At 37.0% G+C, this 16,491-nt stretch overlaps 1 protein-coding gene across 7 annotated transcripts in view; it reads right to left on the bottom strand.

The window, feature by feature from the left end:
- Positions 1 to 16,491, bottom strand: part of MBNL2 (muscleblind like splicing regulator 2) — a 106,640-nt gene that overhangs the window by 66,845 nt on the left and 23,304 nt on the right. For 6 of the 7 annotated variants that reach the window (XM_041423423.1, XM_041423419.1, XM_041423425.1 and 3 more), the window contains exon 2: positions 1,151 to 1,992. The exons of the other annotated variant lie outside the window; for it this stretch is intronic. In XM_041423423.1, the coding sequence (XP_041279357.1) occupies positions 1,151 to 1,324 (174 nt within the window). In that variant the 5' untranslated portion in view covers positions 1,325 to 1,992. The remainder of the gene's footprint in view (positions 1 to 1,150; positions 1,993 to 16,491) is intronic. 7 annotated transcript variants of the gene reach the window in all.

The following is a 16,491-nucleotide window of genomic DNA, read 5'->3' as shown; positions in this document are numbered from 1 at the left end:
ATGACACACTGCCATGACTCCAAAGGTGCTCTTCTGGCTTACAGGACAGATACACAGAACATAACCCCCTCATAAACATTTTCTCTGAGATACTGTCTTCTAAATCTTCAAAAGTAAATAAAAAATGATAAAAAACAGAAGGCAGATGCCTAACACAATATCTTGCATTGCATAAAAAAAAAGTTATAATGGAAATAAACCACATTGAGTTTTCTTATCTTTCAGACTGATGTTTTCACAGTAAAAGAGTTGTTGGTAACTGAAATTTTGATCCTCAGAGCTAAAATAGCAAGCCAAGACTTTCTCCCATGCCCAGAAGATAAAGCCATAAGTAAAACTTTCAAAATAAAATCTGAAATTCTCAATTCCACCCTTCAATTATTTACATGAAATAAGCTTTCTCCTTCTGTTGATATGAGAACACAAATATATCATCATGGAAAACACTGTGTACTCCTCAAATCCCAGGGGGTCATTAATCTTCTTTCATGCAGTACATGAACTGTTTTCACAGAACTTTTAAAAACAGTTTTCTAAAGCATGCCTGATGTCATTAGGAAGTCTGAAGAAGCTGATGCCCTAACAATATAATTGCTAAATATCCTCCAAAGAAGATAATCCCTTTGCTCCTCCTAAACTTATGCTCATATCTGCACTGCCCATACAACCAATGCTATTAATTGACCTGCGTCCCCAATACCAAGAGTAAGCAACCTCTGTGTCAAATCTGAACTAATGCATAGACTTTTCTCACTTATGTTGATCTAAATGAAAAAATCTGCACTCTTTCCATATGATTTGTTTCTTTAGGACTCTGGGAATGGCATGGTATTGTGTCACTGTGTATTTTCATTTACCAGGAAACAATTATAATTCATAAAATGTACTCAGGAGAATACAATTGTTCTACCAGCTGCAACCAATTCTGTATCCCACAGTCACATGCAATTTTTGTAAACAACATAGTGACATTTAAAAGAAAAACCAAAACCTTAGAAAGAAACTTAAAAGCTTCAGTAAACAAACATTATGATAAACAACATTTGTTTCAATATACATCTCACCAGGAACGAATCACTCATCATTTCCTATTTTACTTTCACTACGATGCAGTAGCATTTTCACTACACATGCAGTTTCTTTTTCTTACCTTTAAAGAATCAAAGCAGGCAATAACTCTTCCATTTTCAACCTGGCAACTTTTAGGGGGGTGTGCAAATTTGCATTCTTCATCAGAGCGTGAACAAGTTCCCCTCTGAAACTGCCTGCACACTTCTAATGTCAGCCATTTTGTGTCTCTTACGGGAGCAACATTCAAAGCCATGATGAGAAGCTGATTTTGAACTTGTAAGTTGCTGTCAGGCGAATTATGCTGAAGAAATTTCCAAAACTAATGACAAAGGAAAAGGGCAGGGGGAGGGGGGAGGGAGGAAGTCAGAAAAAAATAACTTCAATTCTAATGGAAAAGAAAGTAAAAAAAAACAAACAGTGGGGGACGATTAACGACGTCCAACACACACAAAGCAGAACAAGCAGAGAAAGTTTATCAGCAAGCAGTCACTCATCAATCATTAAGTCCCACTCGTAGACTTTTGGCTGGGAAAACACATGCTCAGTTGCATTTCTGTCTGTAAAACACGTGGGTTTGTTGATTGTAATCACGGATGCAATGGTTTTAAGCCAAGGTCCATCAATGCAATGGCACTCCTTGATAGAAAAGCAGTCCTCTGATGGGTGCTTGCCGGTATTGATTACACGAGAAAAGCAGTGCAGTCATTTGTTCATGTCCCAGGAATAATAACAATAATAATAATCCTTTTTCTGCTTTCAGTTTCCCATCAACTAATTGGCAAATGGAGACAGCTGAGGTATCTTCTGCCAGGTGTAGGTGAAGGCAATGTCTGGCTGGCAAAGACGGGATTTTGAGAACACGGGCGCAGCAGTCCTCACTCGTAAAAGTGACTTGGCAAAGGCACTTTTTAAGTCACTGACCTGACAAAACAAATACAGCATCAGTTCATGTGCAACTCATTCAAATCAACATTATGAAACCTACAGTCCCTTTTTTATCAGATATTATAAACATACAGCCAAAGTTCACTCTTTAAGAAAAAAAAAAAATCATCCTCCTTTGTGAAGTTACATGTGATAGGGAATAACCAGTTGAAACACATACTGCAGTAATATTCCAGGCAGCAATCCAAAAGTTTGGAATGATTTAAATAGATGAATGTGGCAGACACAATAATTAGGCATGCTAGTTGTGAAACAATTCAATCAAATGTGCTTAGTCTCCAAAACTGTATACAAGAACCCTTTTCCATTAATTTATCACTTGGCCCTTTAGACTGTGTTACTACATTATAAATTGTTAGTCATTACTTGTTCTTTCTTAGAAACCAGGATGGTAGTGTTTTGCTCAGATTTTTGCATCTCCCTCTATTTCTCAACAAAAAAACCCCCCAAAAATATCATTCCAAAATTATAGGAAATAATACCCTCCAAATGCAGACAATATAGTTAGTTTTCCCATTAACCTAGATGCTGTTCCATAAGGGCTTCATTAAGGGCTTAACCACCAAGTCACCACGCTCCAATGAGTCCTTTCTAATATGAAGCAGTCTTTATCTAAATATTCTTTTGATTTAATTAGCCTTTGTGTACCTCTGCAAGTACATCCTTCAGCATCAAAACACCAGATTCCAATATGGCACTTAAGCTGTTTGGGGACTATAAAATACCTAGGATATTTTACAGAAAAACAGATCTGGAAATCAAAGGGTTAGATATTACTAAAAATTTTAACCACTAACTATATTTTCTACATATACAGTGAAACCATGGACTTGATCTTTCCTTCTATTCAGCTTCAAAGGAACACAACTTTACTTTGCAAATACCAGCCAGAAACAGTTGATGGATTATTTTTGTGTAAGAAAAAAGAAAAGGGGGAGAACTGGAATAAGTGAGATTTAAAATACGTCAATAAAAATCGTTCTAAAAAACCTCAGCTTTTCCATGTCAGAACAATTACCATTCTGTGCTTGGATTCACTGGTCTTAACTAAAGTCAGTATTGTTAGTTAAGTAAGAATTACTCATACCCAGTTTCAGGACCAGATCCCAGTTCTGACTTCTAGGTCTTCATATCAAAAGGCTTTTCTACCACTTAGCAATGCTACCAGAAGGGGTTTTACTATGTGACCAATACTTCCACCAAAAGTTCCTACTGCTAGCACGAATAAAGGCAACGCAATGCTAATTGCTCAAAAATTCAGTTTCAAGTCCAGTGTGCAGTAAGATGGGTCTAGATGACACTTAGATTTACTTGGTCATGAAGAACAACAAGGTGCAAGAGAACCAGTACATTTTGAAATAATTCTATGCAATTATAGTACAGCACATAAATTACCAACTCCTCAAATTAAATATTCCATCAATGTTGTCTGACAGCATCAATGAAGAATCAGATTAAACTAAAAGCATACAAAGAGGTGAGAAAATACTCATAACTGATGAAAAGGAAAGAGAGGAGGAAATACAAGAAGAGCCTCTTCACAAGGGCTTGTTGAGCTGATAGCTTGCTGGGCTGATGATTTAGCTGGCTAAATGTAAAAGAGGAAATACTCTCCCTAGAGCCACACATTCCAGTTCAGAAATGTCAGTAACGGTTTTCAGTAATAGATGTAGGAGACAGACAGAAATTTTGGGAAAAGGGTAAATGTTATACTGCACACTGCTAAAAGTCACAAGTAGTAATACTCTGCAGGGCTGCACACCATAAAATTGACAAAGTTGTTTCTCAAGTAGTAGGTGTTAAGACTGAAAAAAACCAGACACAGCACGTGGCAGCAAAGCAAACAGCACACAGCATAGAAATGGCAGCAAGCATGGTTTTTAAAAAAGAAGTGCACAGCAGAATCACATACAAGATTTGTGAGACTACAGCAAGAATTCACACCAAAAAGCATTTGGGGCTGGAGGATAGATGAGTGAAACACTGTATCATCCTATTTCTTACCCTCATGCTACAGGAAGATTTTCTAAAGAAAGGGAAGCATGAAAATTTTGTCTCAAAAATCCACATCTTGTCAAACATAACAATGCCATGTGATTTCTCAAGAGTTATCAAATTCCTCAGGAGTTTCTACCGGTAAAAACTCAGGAGATGGAACTGAGTCCTTTCTGAAGAAGGCCATGCCTTCAGCGGAAGGCAAGTTCAAACATGGTGAAGATAGAATAATTTGGAGCGCTTCATCCCTACCACCTAAATGACCTATGTGTTTACAACCACATGCTAGGCAGCTGTCCTACCACCTCTGCCCATCACCTGCACCAGGAGGATGAAGAAAGAGATGCCACCTTGAAAACCTGAACGTGAGGAATGCAAAACGAGGAGGAGGGAGAGAAAAGACAAAGAATAAAATTATTCTTCTTGGAGAAGCCAAGAAAAGTAGAATTCAACATATGAGGAAAGTGCTCAAGAAAAGGAAAAAACGGGAGAGGAAGGTAGGAAAAGGAAATGGCTGGTTATGAAACAGAAAGGGAGAGACTTCATAGGAACACTGGAAGAGAGAAGGACAAGAGGAAATTTTAGAAGGAAAGCAGAAGAGACTGTGGTTACAGGGAAAAAAACTCTAGCAGCCTGAGTAAACAGGGAAGTAAATAAGGAAAACAAATGGAATTTATATAATAAAATATAGCAACAATAACAACAATAATCCTCAATAAAATGCCTGCCAGGTTACACACCATTATTAACATCATCACTTACCCTGACCTTGCGTGTTGCAAAACCCACCCATCTGGAGAAAACCAGTGACTTCAGCAAATGCAAACTCTGCTCCTCTTCCCGCTACTTCTAATTGTGTCCCAGCGTATCAGAGTATCAGTCAAAGTTAGCTGTCCTGCCAAAACCAATGGTACCTCAGCAGCATAAAGCCCTCAGCACCAAGTGTCCCTTATCCTGGCAGAAGGTTTTGTTTGCTTGATGGTTTTGTTTAGTTGTTTTGTTGTTATTACCATTAATGATCCGAACTCAAGACAACACTCCCCACTATAGCCAAACAAACTATCAAAACTTACAAACAAACAACTGAGTTGCAAAATATTCTTACTGAAGATGAAGGAAGTACTCAACATAAGAACAAATTCTTTCTGTCTTTTTACAACTATTATTGTTTATTTTCACTCTCTCACACAGTTGAATCAATGAAATTGATCAAGAATGCACACTTACAAATACAGCTTTTTGTAGGTTACATGAAATTAAATTCAAGGACGTATTTGTAAAGATTATTTAGCTTTGGATCTCTTTTAGGATAAGCATCACTTCCCTTTCACAGAAAGCTAGCAAGGCATAGCAGTCAGGCCTTTGTCATGGTTAAGGAAAAAAATCCTATTAATTATTAAACAAGACAAAGCACACAGACACTAGAAGCCCACAGAAAAAGTTCTCAGAGAAATACAGGGCAAACAGCCTCATCTTTGGGAATTGCAAGTGAATACAAAGCCCTGTCCTATTATGAACCAGTTAGATCTTTCAGCTGGAAAATAGGAGCTCTTGCTATCTACAAAATATGAGGTGCTTTGGTACAGTAGTTTTACTTATCAGCCAGATTATGTGGCAATGGATTATGCAGTATCTGTCTAATGGTGAAGCTGAGACTTCCTGGATGTGATGTATTCATGCTTCAGTAGATAACATGTAGTAATGAGCAAAGACCTCATCTTCAAAAGTCATCTCTGCAGGTGATGACTTCCAGTAAAGGAGCACAGTCTTCCAGATGGTCACACCACAGACCTCTAGATGAACCACTAAGTCCACTCAAAAGGTGTTAAAACAGTTTTACACTTTTTGAGGTTTAAACACTCTGTATTATTCATCACATCAAAATCTTCAGTAAGAGACGTCAACACTGGGGCTCAACTTGTTGCTCCTACTGTCAAAATTTATCAACATGATCCATATATGTCTTTAATAAATATAGCAGAAACTCAAGAATTAAAAAGTTAGAAAATCCTCAGATATGCTTAAAGGGGACTGTGGAGTTTGAAGTATATAAGCTCTTCTTTCCCAGACAGAAGAGATGTACTAAATATACTTAGCCAAGTACAAGTTTGATAATTTGTATTATTATACAAGTTTGATAATTAGTAAACAATGCTCTGTTTTAAAAACAAGGAAACAAAAAACCAAACCACTCCCCAGACCCTAGAGATTCACTATGCTGTAAAAGCAAGGTGAGCCTTCTCTAGGTCACTGCCAGGGAGAAACATGTTGACTTACAGACTGCTGCCCAAATTCAGCTAAACACATGAACTCAGGTGGGAAAAAACTCACCTTCAGGACCTATCTACAGCCACCACAAGTGACCTACTGGATACTCCAATGCCAATACAATGTACTGAGAACTTAGTTTTCAAACCCAGCATACATATACTGCCACTCTTCAGAGACAAACTGTTTTCCCAGCCAAATGTGAGATCTTTTTCAGGAAGACCAAGGTCAACTCTCTAACCCCAGGGAAACGATACTGTACAATTTTAAGCCTTTGGCCCAAAGCAGGTTGCTTCTACAACTTTTATCCATTTACACATAAACAAAAACTCAAGTTGCTTTCTCCCAGAAAATCATGTTCATAGTCTTAAATTTCAGAAACTTTTTAGCAGAAAAACAATAACAATGACCCTGCAGGAGACACCAGACCCAAAGAATTTCATGTCAACATTTTAAAGCCTGGCTGGAAGCTGGGAGCAGCAGAAAACAGGGTCTCTACCCTTACACAGGGTTAACCATAAGCATCACTAGCTTCACATCCCACAGCACAAGTTCACGAACCAGCAGTGTCTTGACCACAGATTTACTACTACTTTAACTCAGATTCTCATGATGCTCCTTTTTAAAAAAAAAAAAAAAAAAACCAAAAAAAACCCCAAAAAAAAACCACACACCAAACCGTTTAGCCACTTTTTCAGCCTGGACTTACTAGTTTTGAATCACAGATTTTCCCTGGGTGAGACAATGTAGGACAAAACACAACCATCTCCAAATGCCTCAGGAAATCCAAAAATACAGACTAACCAATATGCCCACTCCACAGATGCATCTTCAGACTACTGACAAGAATTGTGTTCCTTCAAAAAGCTGCTGATTCTTCAGCAGTTGACCTATTTGCAAAGGAAACTAGCTTTGCATTTCACTATGTTTACAGACAAAACCCAGTGGAAAGATTCCCTGCATAAGTTTAACACATAGGAACGCTTCTGTAACCAGATCAAGTTACATATCCTGAACACTCACAATGGAAACACAGATATTTGAAGACTGACAGCTACTGAATCCTCACCTTTATTCCAGGAAAAGGCATTCAAATCCCACTAAGTCATACCTCTTGTTTGCAGCTGCACAGTGGACTCCACTTTCAAATCATTCAGGACACAGACATATGTTTAGAAGACACTGGCAGGTACTTCAGTCCAAAAGACGGCGGAACTTTGCTTCCATTTTTCAACTAAACCTCATATATGCTCTTAAATATCCTTTTCCCCCCATTGTTTGTGCTTTAAATAGCATTCAAGGCCTCCAAACTGAAGATAAGCTGCCCACTAAAAGGACAGCCACAACCCCACAAGCTCACTCCACTGTTGCTTTAAATGCAAACTACTTGCTATTTCCTCGACCCCCCTGTGAAGTTCTCCCTTGAGCTCCCCCAAACTGCCTGCTGAGGAAAGCAAGACTGTGGCTTGATCCCAGGCTGGATCCATTCTGATCTGCCTCACCAGGTGCAGAGTAACACAGCAGCATGATGTCCCCTGCCTTGCAGGTGCCAACTCAACAGAGACGTGGCCACCTGCTCACCTCCCACTCCAGCGGAGGAGGGAGCAGAGCAGGCAGGACAGGGCATCCCACCCGAAGCAGGTCTGGCTCGTCTTTGCAAGCACCTTTAGCTACAGTGCTGCATCCTACAGGACATGCTCCCTGTCCCTGGAAAGCAAGGCTGGCTTTCAGGCACCACACGCTAATTTAAACCTATTCCCCACTAACCAATAAAAAGAGGATCCTACATCAAAAGATGCCAACATGAATTAAAAAAAAAATAAAGTAATTTTACAGGCAAATAATGTGACAGACAGCATGCTTGTTAATCACACTTGAATAAACTACATCTTAAAGAAAGAACATGCAGGAGAGTCTCCTGTAGTGGATAGGCTTTTCTCATTCCATCAGCTTTCCAAACTAGGAAAAGAGGACCAGAAGTGATGCATGAGTACAGAGGTATCATTCATCAGTGAGTACCATGCCAGCTTTGTGTTCTTCTCTTTAAAACAATTTCTAATATTCATATTTTTTTATATGTACCCTTATACTAGATACCTACTAAGACTGGATAATGCACAGTAACATAAAAAGACAGCATTAAAACTAGAATCAAACTTTTGACTCTCCTCTGAACTATTGTGGAGTCACAAAAAGTAATAATCCCTAAATTCAAGAAACAAGAGAAAGAATAGGACAGGTTTTCCTGAAACATCATCCATTCTTTGATGGCAAATATGAATGGGAAATCTTTCTGTTCTGGAAATGTTTCTGTCACCATAACATTTTTAAGAAGAGCCACTCAACTACAGCAGAGCATGATGAATGCATTTTCTTCTACGAATCTCAAACAAAACTTACAAGCATTTCTTTAATCACTTTCAGGGGTTTTTTTTCCCACTTTAAGGTGTTAAGCAGCTCCCATGTGAAAATGAGGAAACCAGTATTGCTCAAATGAGGAAGAAGGCAGAATTGCCATATCAGGGAAGCAGTCCACTTATTTGATCAGGTGGCTGATAGCCAAAAATTCTAAAATTCTAACGCTGGATCTTGTATTAATTCAACATGAAGCAGCTGAAGTCAGAAGTGTCAGGACTTGCAAAAAAAAGACATCATTTATTTTATTTGCTTGACTTGGAGGTAACTATTGCAACATCTCTTTATTTGTTATACCACCAGCAATGAACACTTATGAACTGTAATTCAGATGAACACTTTACACAGAGACGATCCTAACTATTTTAGTTAAGCTGACTGAAGTCCAGGCCAGGGACAGAGTAGAAAATACTAGTCTGCTTTATTTAAACTGAGCATGACCTTCAAATCACTTTTGCTAAATGAGCCATATTTTCCTTGTCATGATCACTAATGTGCCAGGTTCAGGCTTTTTAGTATGTCCCCCACTATTTACAGCATGGCAATGAGCTTCTTGTTAAAACCTGCCGCTTCCCTTTGAAGCTGGCTTTACAATATAATAACACTAATGTCCTTTGTCCCTGGGGAAGTAGGTGAGGAGGAAGGTGTACCACTGACTGTGAAACAACCCACACAGCCTGGGACCTTTTCAGCAACCCACTGTACTACTTTGCTAATGGACCATGAAATATTTCTGCTGAACTTTAGGTCACTGGATGACTACAGCCCACAAGAGTATTTTCAAAAACCAAAGTGCTTCGAAGTCATGTTGGAAAAACTAATGCTTATTATGCTTCAGTTAAAATGCAATTGCAAAAAAGTTTTCTTCTAGCAAACTACTTTTGCTTTTATTCTACTCCTCCTCTCTTGGTTTGTACGTTCTCACAGTTTTTAACTTAAACATTTTCTAAGTCCAAATTAACCTGATTTTATCCTCTATGTGTATGAATCTCATACAGAATATTCTGTTCCCACCTTGACAAGAGGGCAAAAGCAATTTCTGTTTCTGTGCCTCGGCAAGCAGAGTTAATCATCCCCGGCAGCAATGACGTTACCACTTGGCCCCTTGTGGACACAAATGTTTTGCTTTTGGCAGAGTGCAACATGTAACAGCTATTAATCAAACCCAATTCCCCAGGAAAGGGTACCCCAGTGCATTAGGAGCTTCCACTCACACCCAGCTGCAGACATGCATTGTATTTATGTTTTTTTTAGGACTGTAAAATATTTATAGAAAAGTATGCTTATGTACTGTGAAATTTTTACAGACTGGCATGGAGGGAACGTGTGACCAAATGACTGTTCTCACCTGCCAAAGGACCGATAACATGCTGTTACACAGGAGCACAATCTAAAAGAGCTCAGGCTGTTGTAAATTTTCTATTTTCTCTAGTCCAGTTTTGCTCTAAGCCAAGAAGGCAGAACTCTTGCTGAGGTATTTGTTTATGTGACAAACAGCATCCCTTTGCATTGAAAGACAAGGATAAGTCTGAATAAACCAAGGACTGTATGTAAATTAATGACACGTTGAATTCACAAGCTGCACATGTTTTAAGACAGCCAACAGCATTATTAATAATATACTCCAGCAAATTACCCAGCTCTGGGAAGTTGCATGGCACATCCAAACCCAGGTCCTAAGGCGAGAGCAGCAAGAACACCACCTAATGCTATTAACTCCGACTGCTTCTTAAGTGCTTAACACATTCTGCTGAACAGATTTCCTACACTAAATTCAAGCAGCATCACTGTTCTGAGATAAAATACCTGCATTCCTGTGCCATTTCCTCCACCTTTTACCTGAGTACAGAATAACAATACACAAAAGGACGACCCTAGCAGATGATCCAAAGAGTCCATCTTGCCCAAAATGCAGCCTGCAACTACAACTTACACTAGATGTCTTCAGAAGAGTGCAGAACCAGGGCAGGCAGAGCATGATAATTTCCATGAGTTTTCTCCCAACAACCTGTAACCGATGTCTTTGAATTTAATAGGTCTCGCTGATTTTTTTTTTCCACGGATTTCCTCAATCCCTTTTTCAAATGCTGCTCTGTCAGAAATGTCCTTTATAATGTGCATGAAAAGCAGGATACCAAGAAGAAGCCTGACTGGCTCTCACAATTGTTGACAAAAGTACAGACTCTCGAGAGAGAAGCATGGATATGGAAGGAAACACTTGTGGACTTTGGAGATGCACAAAAATTTGAAAACCACATTTGGAGCTGGAGATGATTGATTACAAAAGCCTTCAAGAGAATTCATGTTGTTTCACCAGTACTCCTGAATGTGTTAAACTAAAAGCTCTAGGAAAAGTGGAGCTTGGAGAAAAACACTTTTAAAACTTACTACAAGAGGAAGAAACATCAAGACCCCTTCCTCTGCACCCCAAGCTGTATCACTTAGGAACATTCCCGGAAGAAGGGATCTTAGTAACCCAACAGAGAAGGAAGAAAACATGAGAGCCTGTCTAAAGGAGCCTAAGCAAGGCACTCTTGCATTCCACCAAACCCAAAGCATTTCATAAGCATCTCAAACATATTTTGGAAGAAGGAACTTATCACAATGGCAAAGTGCTTCTAGCAGGGAGAAGAGAAACCTCAGTAGTGTCTTTAGTACTCAGAGAGTTGCCCAAGCAAGCCTTCACCAGAGTCCATTTTATCACAAGGATTCAATTCCCCTTTCGCTCCACTAGTAGTGTACACATAATACACAACACTGGCTTTATTTACTTCCAAAACTAAAGAAATTCTCATGAAGAAGAACATATTCAAGTGCTTTACTGCTAAAATATCTCACAGGACACACTGCAAAGCCTGATTAGGTGCCTATGCCAGAATACTTCTATATCTATATCTATATATATAATACTACATATCTTACAGCAGTTAAAAACAGAACAGCAATTTAACTTTAAAGTCACCTATAGAAAAGTAGGTAGTTAAATTAATAATCTTCAATTATGAATTTTTAAAAAATATTTTAAAATAGTGTTTTTATACTAACATTCAGACAGCAGCTGAAATCTCCCATCAAAAGCCATTTTTTTCAAAGACCCTTCCCAGTTAAGAAAAATCCAGAAATGGTGGGTTTAGCATGGCCTTGAAGAAAAAAAGGTAGTATTTAACAGGTTGGTCTCTATTGGTCTCTTCTGAAGCTATGTTGCCTTTTTGTGTTGTAAACAGAGATGGCTTTCTGCCTGATTATCTTTGGTCCTCCATGGTGAATAAAGAAAATATTTACTCATGTTCCATGTGATGATGACAGTAAGAAACTTCATTTTCAAAATTCATGCATTTGTCCACAAGAAAAAACAAACAACAAAAAACCCTAAACAAAACCAACACATAAAACTTCAAAGGCTACCTGTGTTGCATTTGACAATACATAATGCAAGCTCTTTCTTTCTGGAATAAAATAAATTTGCATTTAGTGACCACTACTTAGTTGTCAAATAGCTATCGCAAGTTTAGGAAGAAAATGCTTTTCTTCTAAATCTGTTTTTGCAACTGGTGGCAGAAAAGAAGAGACGAGCTTTTCTCATATGACTTGCAACTTCTGGTGAATGTCTGTTTTCCTGAAGTCTTGAATACTTCTATTTAGTCCTGGGGCAAATAATGGAGTTACAACTGGAAGGAGTGCACAATAACCATCTGCAGACATTGCCTACCAAGTAAACATTTTTTTTCCTCTAAGCTCCAGGATGACGAATTTTGGGTTTGATGCACAGTACTGCTACTGACCTTCCTTTTTGCTTGAGCACCAATTAAGAAGCACTGACCCAATAAAAATGGGTCATATCGATCTGTTGTTTTGATTTGTGTAACATGTCTCCCTCTGTGCAAAAAGCTCACCACCCGTTGCCACTTGAAGAAAGTTACTTTTCAACTCAGCTTCATTTTAGAGCGTAACTTCTTTTCTTTTTTTTTTAATTTATAACAAACAGGATATAAAGTACTTAAACACAGAAAGGCTACGTAGAAATCAACTCAGAAAGTTTATTGGCCTACAGTAAGGACACTGGATGAGTTCACACTCATTTTTTTATCATGTGTATAGTTCATTTGTCTGCAACAGTAAGTGGAGATAAACTACATTCAGGTTTCTGTCAGGGAAAAAAATCCCAAACCACAACAAAAATCTCCAGCCAGTACCTTTCAAAAGCAACTTCAATATATGGAGTCTTGGTTTTAATTTCTCTTAGCTTAAAAGTTGAAAAGGGAATGGATTTAGGCAGCCATACAAGTTAGGCAGTGTTAGCCTATGTCTCAGAGCTAATGTCCCTACCTTAAATAAAAAATTTTCTCAATATTTAAATTACAGCTTCTATTTTAACTCAGCTATTTATTGTGAAGAGAGCAGTAGGAAAAAAACACTGAAAAATCAAGTGCTTTCATGCTTTGACACAATGAATTGCAATGTTTTGCAGTGAAAACCGAACACATTTCCTATAAATGGTTTGACAGAGCTCTCTTCCAGACTTTTTTCTACTATCCCTGCTTACTGGTAACTGCAGAGATTTCCCTGTCCTGCTGGCAATAGCAGAACAGGTAAGCACAGGCTGGCATTTCTGAAAGACAAAATTTTTTGTCAAAATTTCTGTGTTACAAAGTGAATAAATAGCAAAAAAGAAAAAATAAATTTGATTTGGTCAAATAAAAAACATCATCAACACCCCTCAGAGATGAAAAAAAACTTATATAAACATAAGAAGTGGACTGTTTCTGTTATGCTTACGCATATTTTTATTCCAGAAACAAGTTTTCAAAAATTACTTAAATGTGTTTTGAATGTGCCTCATTTTAGTGCAATATTTGCTTAGCTTGTAAATAAGAGATTTTATAACTTCTAACGTTCAGCCTGTACATGCTCTAGTCCCAGACAACTGGTAAGAATTCCCTCCATTTCATACAGCATTTCCAGGATAAAACAGGTGAGACATAAAATCAAACCACACCAGAAAATAACCCCCCCCCCCAAAAAAAAAAAAAAAAGAAAGAAAGAAAGAAAGAAAGAAAGAAAAAATAACAACCTCACTCTCAGTCAAAGTTATGTCCTCTAGTAATCCTCTACAACTTTATGGGATGCAAAGTTTGCACTACCAATATTTGGCTTTCACAGAGATAACCACTTTATAGCAATGCATAGGTTCTAGAAATCCTGAAAACCTATTTGAATGGTTCTTCTCCACATTTATCCTTCTGCCCACCACCTGAAAGAACAGAAACCAGAACAGAAACTTTATAGTAAGTGAATAGGATTGTCCACTATTAAAAAAAAAAACAAAAAACAAAAACAAAAAAAAAAAAAAAAAAAAAAAAAAACCACAAAAAAAAAAAAAAAAAAAAAAAAAAACCACAAAAAAAAAAAAAAAAAAAAAAAAAAACCACAAAAAAAAAAAAAAAAAAAAAAAAAAACCACAAAAAAAAAAAAAAAAAAAAAAAAAAACCACAAAAAAAAAAAAAAAAAAAAAAAAAAACCACAAAAAAAAAAAAAAAAAAAAAAAAAAACCACAAAAAAAAAAAAAAAAAAAAAAAAAAACCACAAAAAAAAAAAAAAAAAAAAAAAAAAACCACAAAAAAAAAAAAAAAAAAAAAAAAAAACAAAAACAAAAAAAACCCAAAAAAAACCAAAAAACAAAACAAAAAAAAAACCAAAACCCCCCCCAAAAATACAAAAGATCCCAATAAAAAAAACCCAAAATAACCAACCAAAAAAAAACCCTAAAAAAAACAAAACCAAAAAAAGAATCCACAAACAAACAAAAAAAAAAACCACCCAAAAAAATTTAAAAAAAAAAACAACGAAAAACCAAACCAAACCAAAACCTCCCCCCAAACCCACCAGCCCCTGCCAAAACCCCCATCCCCCCAAAATTATACTCTGAAAAGACAGAAAAGAGAAGGACAACAAAGATGCAGTGGCATTCTAGCTCTATGCTTTCTTACAACAAAAGTTCACTCAATTTACATATTGGGGGAGTGGTCAATTTAATTCCTATGGTTCTGTAAAGTTGAATGGAAATCCACAATTTAAGGTCCCGTATTTTTTCACCACATGAACAAAGCCCATCAGGAAAACAATTAAAGAATAATCCTGCATGATGTATCCTAAATTTCCTAACTGCAAAACTGGAGTCAAAATAGCCACACAAATTAAAAAAAAAAAAATTGAAATCAGAAAAGTAGAAACCTGTCCACAAATTTTAATGTCCTGTTTCAAGAAAATAATTTTTACCTTCCAGTGAAGCACTTCAAACATTACAATCATCACATATACCTTCCCCTAAGTGAAAAGTATGCCGATGTTGTGGTGATTGGAGACCCAGATGGGTTATCTTCACCCAAGGTGATAGCCCAGGTAGTTATCTTCACCAAAGCAAAATATTACTAGTAAGTCTGTTTTAATTTCATTTCTCTTTAAGAAAATAGCCACACAAATTAAAAAAAAAAAAAAAAAAAACAAAAAAAAAAAAAAAAAACCAAAAAAAAAAAAACTAAAAAAAAAAAAAAAACAAAACAAAACAAAAAAAAACCAAAAAAACAAAAACAAAAAAAAACAAAAAAAAATCCCAGAAAAATCATCACCACCTTATACTGACTCCTATTACAACACCCTTCAAGTTAAAGAAGAGAAGCTACTGCAGCACAGTTATAGCTTGCCCATTTCACTGGAAATCTGAAAACATTAAGTGCATTTCATAAAACCTTATCACCTACAAGTATGTTTACAAGCAACTGTCAGTTTTCATTCAGAAGTACAATACTGACAATGGTAGGGAAGAGCTAGAAATTACAAATCTTAAAGGCTCAAAATTAAGCAAAATGAAAGCAAATTAATCATCTCATCTTTGTAACCTGATGATTTTTGTGCAACCCAGGTATAGTGATGATTTAGGCCTCATGGATGTTGAAGAAATTTAATTTAAAAGAGCAGCTAAGAGTGCTAAGCATTTGCAGACAGTATGAAGACTAAAATCAGAGCAGAAGTTCAAAACAAACTGACAAGATTAAATATCATGTTTTACTTCTAATAATATACTGTAATTTTCATAATTAGATTTGCCAAGAGAGTTTCCTTCTCTGTTTCATAACAATAGCCGTAACCACTAAGACAGTTTGCAGTTAACATAAAATTTTTGCCAAGTCATACCTGAAGCCAACTGTGAGGAGTTACAAAAGGATCTCATGATAATGAGTTCACTGGGTGATACAATGACATCAGTTTTAACATAAAGATAGGCACAGTAATGTAGATGAAGGGAAAAACAGACAAATAATGAATAGCAAACACTCAACATTAGGTTTCAATAAGACACTGCTACAGAGGAAAGATCATGTGGACATTAGAAGCAATTCCATGAAGACTTCTGCAAAACATTCAGCAGCTGATGGAGTATAAAACAAGCAGAACATTTGGCACTATCAAAGGAAAACAAAAGAGAATTACACTAGTGTGTACAGACATGGAGTATGTAACTCTGGAATGATAAAAGAGTGAGAGAACAGTAACAGCACGATCAGCACTGCAGAAAGGCTTACATGTACAAAGAGGCAACAGCAAGGCTTTTGACAACAGAAAGAATATGAAATTCATATAGACTGATGATGAGGATCACCACATTTTGACTAGGAGGCAGGGAGAGTTCAGTCATTTACCAGTGAGGAAGCCGTGGAAAAGACAGCTGTTTTTGCACACAGAAAACAGCACAAGGGTGTAGTTAAATGGCAGATGATGTGTTGAAGATCAAAAATACCA

Source organism: Onychostruthus taczanowskii, unplaced genomic scaffold (genome assembly GCF_017590055.1).
Source record: "Onychostruthus taczanowskii isolate IOZ18803 unplaced genomic scaffold, ASM1759005v1 scaffold77, whole genome shotgun sequence".
In the NCBI taxonomy this organism is placed as follows: domain Eukaryota; kingdom Metazoa; phylum Chordata; class Aves; order Passeriformes; family Passeridae; genus Onychostruthus; species Onychostruthus taczanowskii.
Note: the sequence above shows the minus strand (reverse complement) of the source record. Positions and strands in the feature narration are given on the sequence as shown.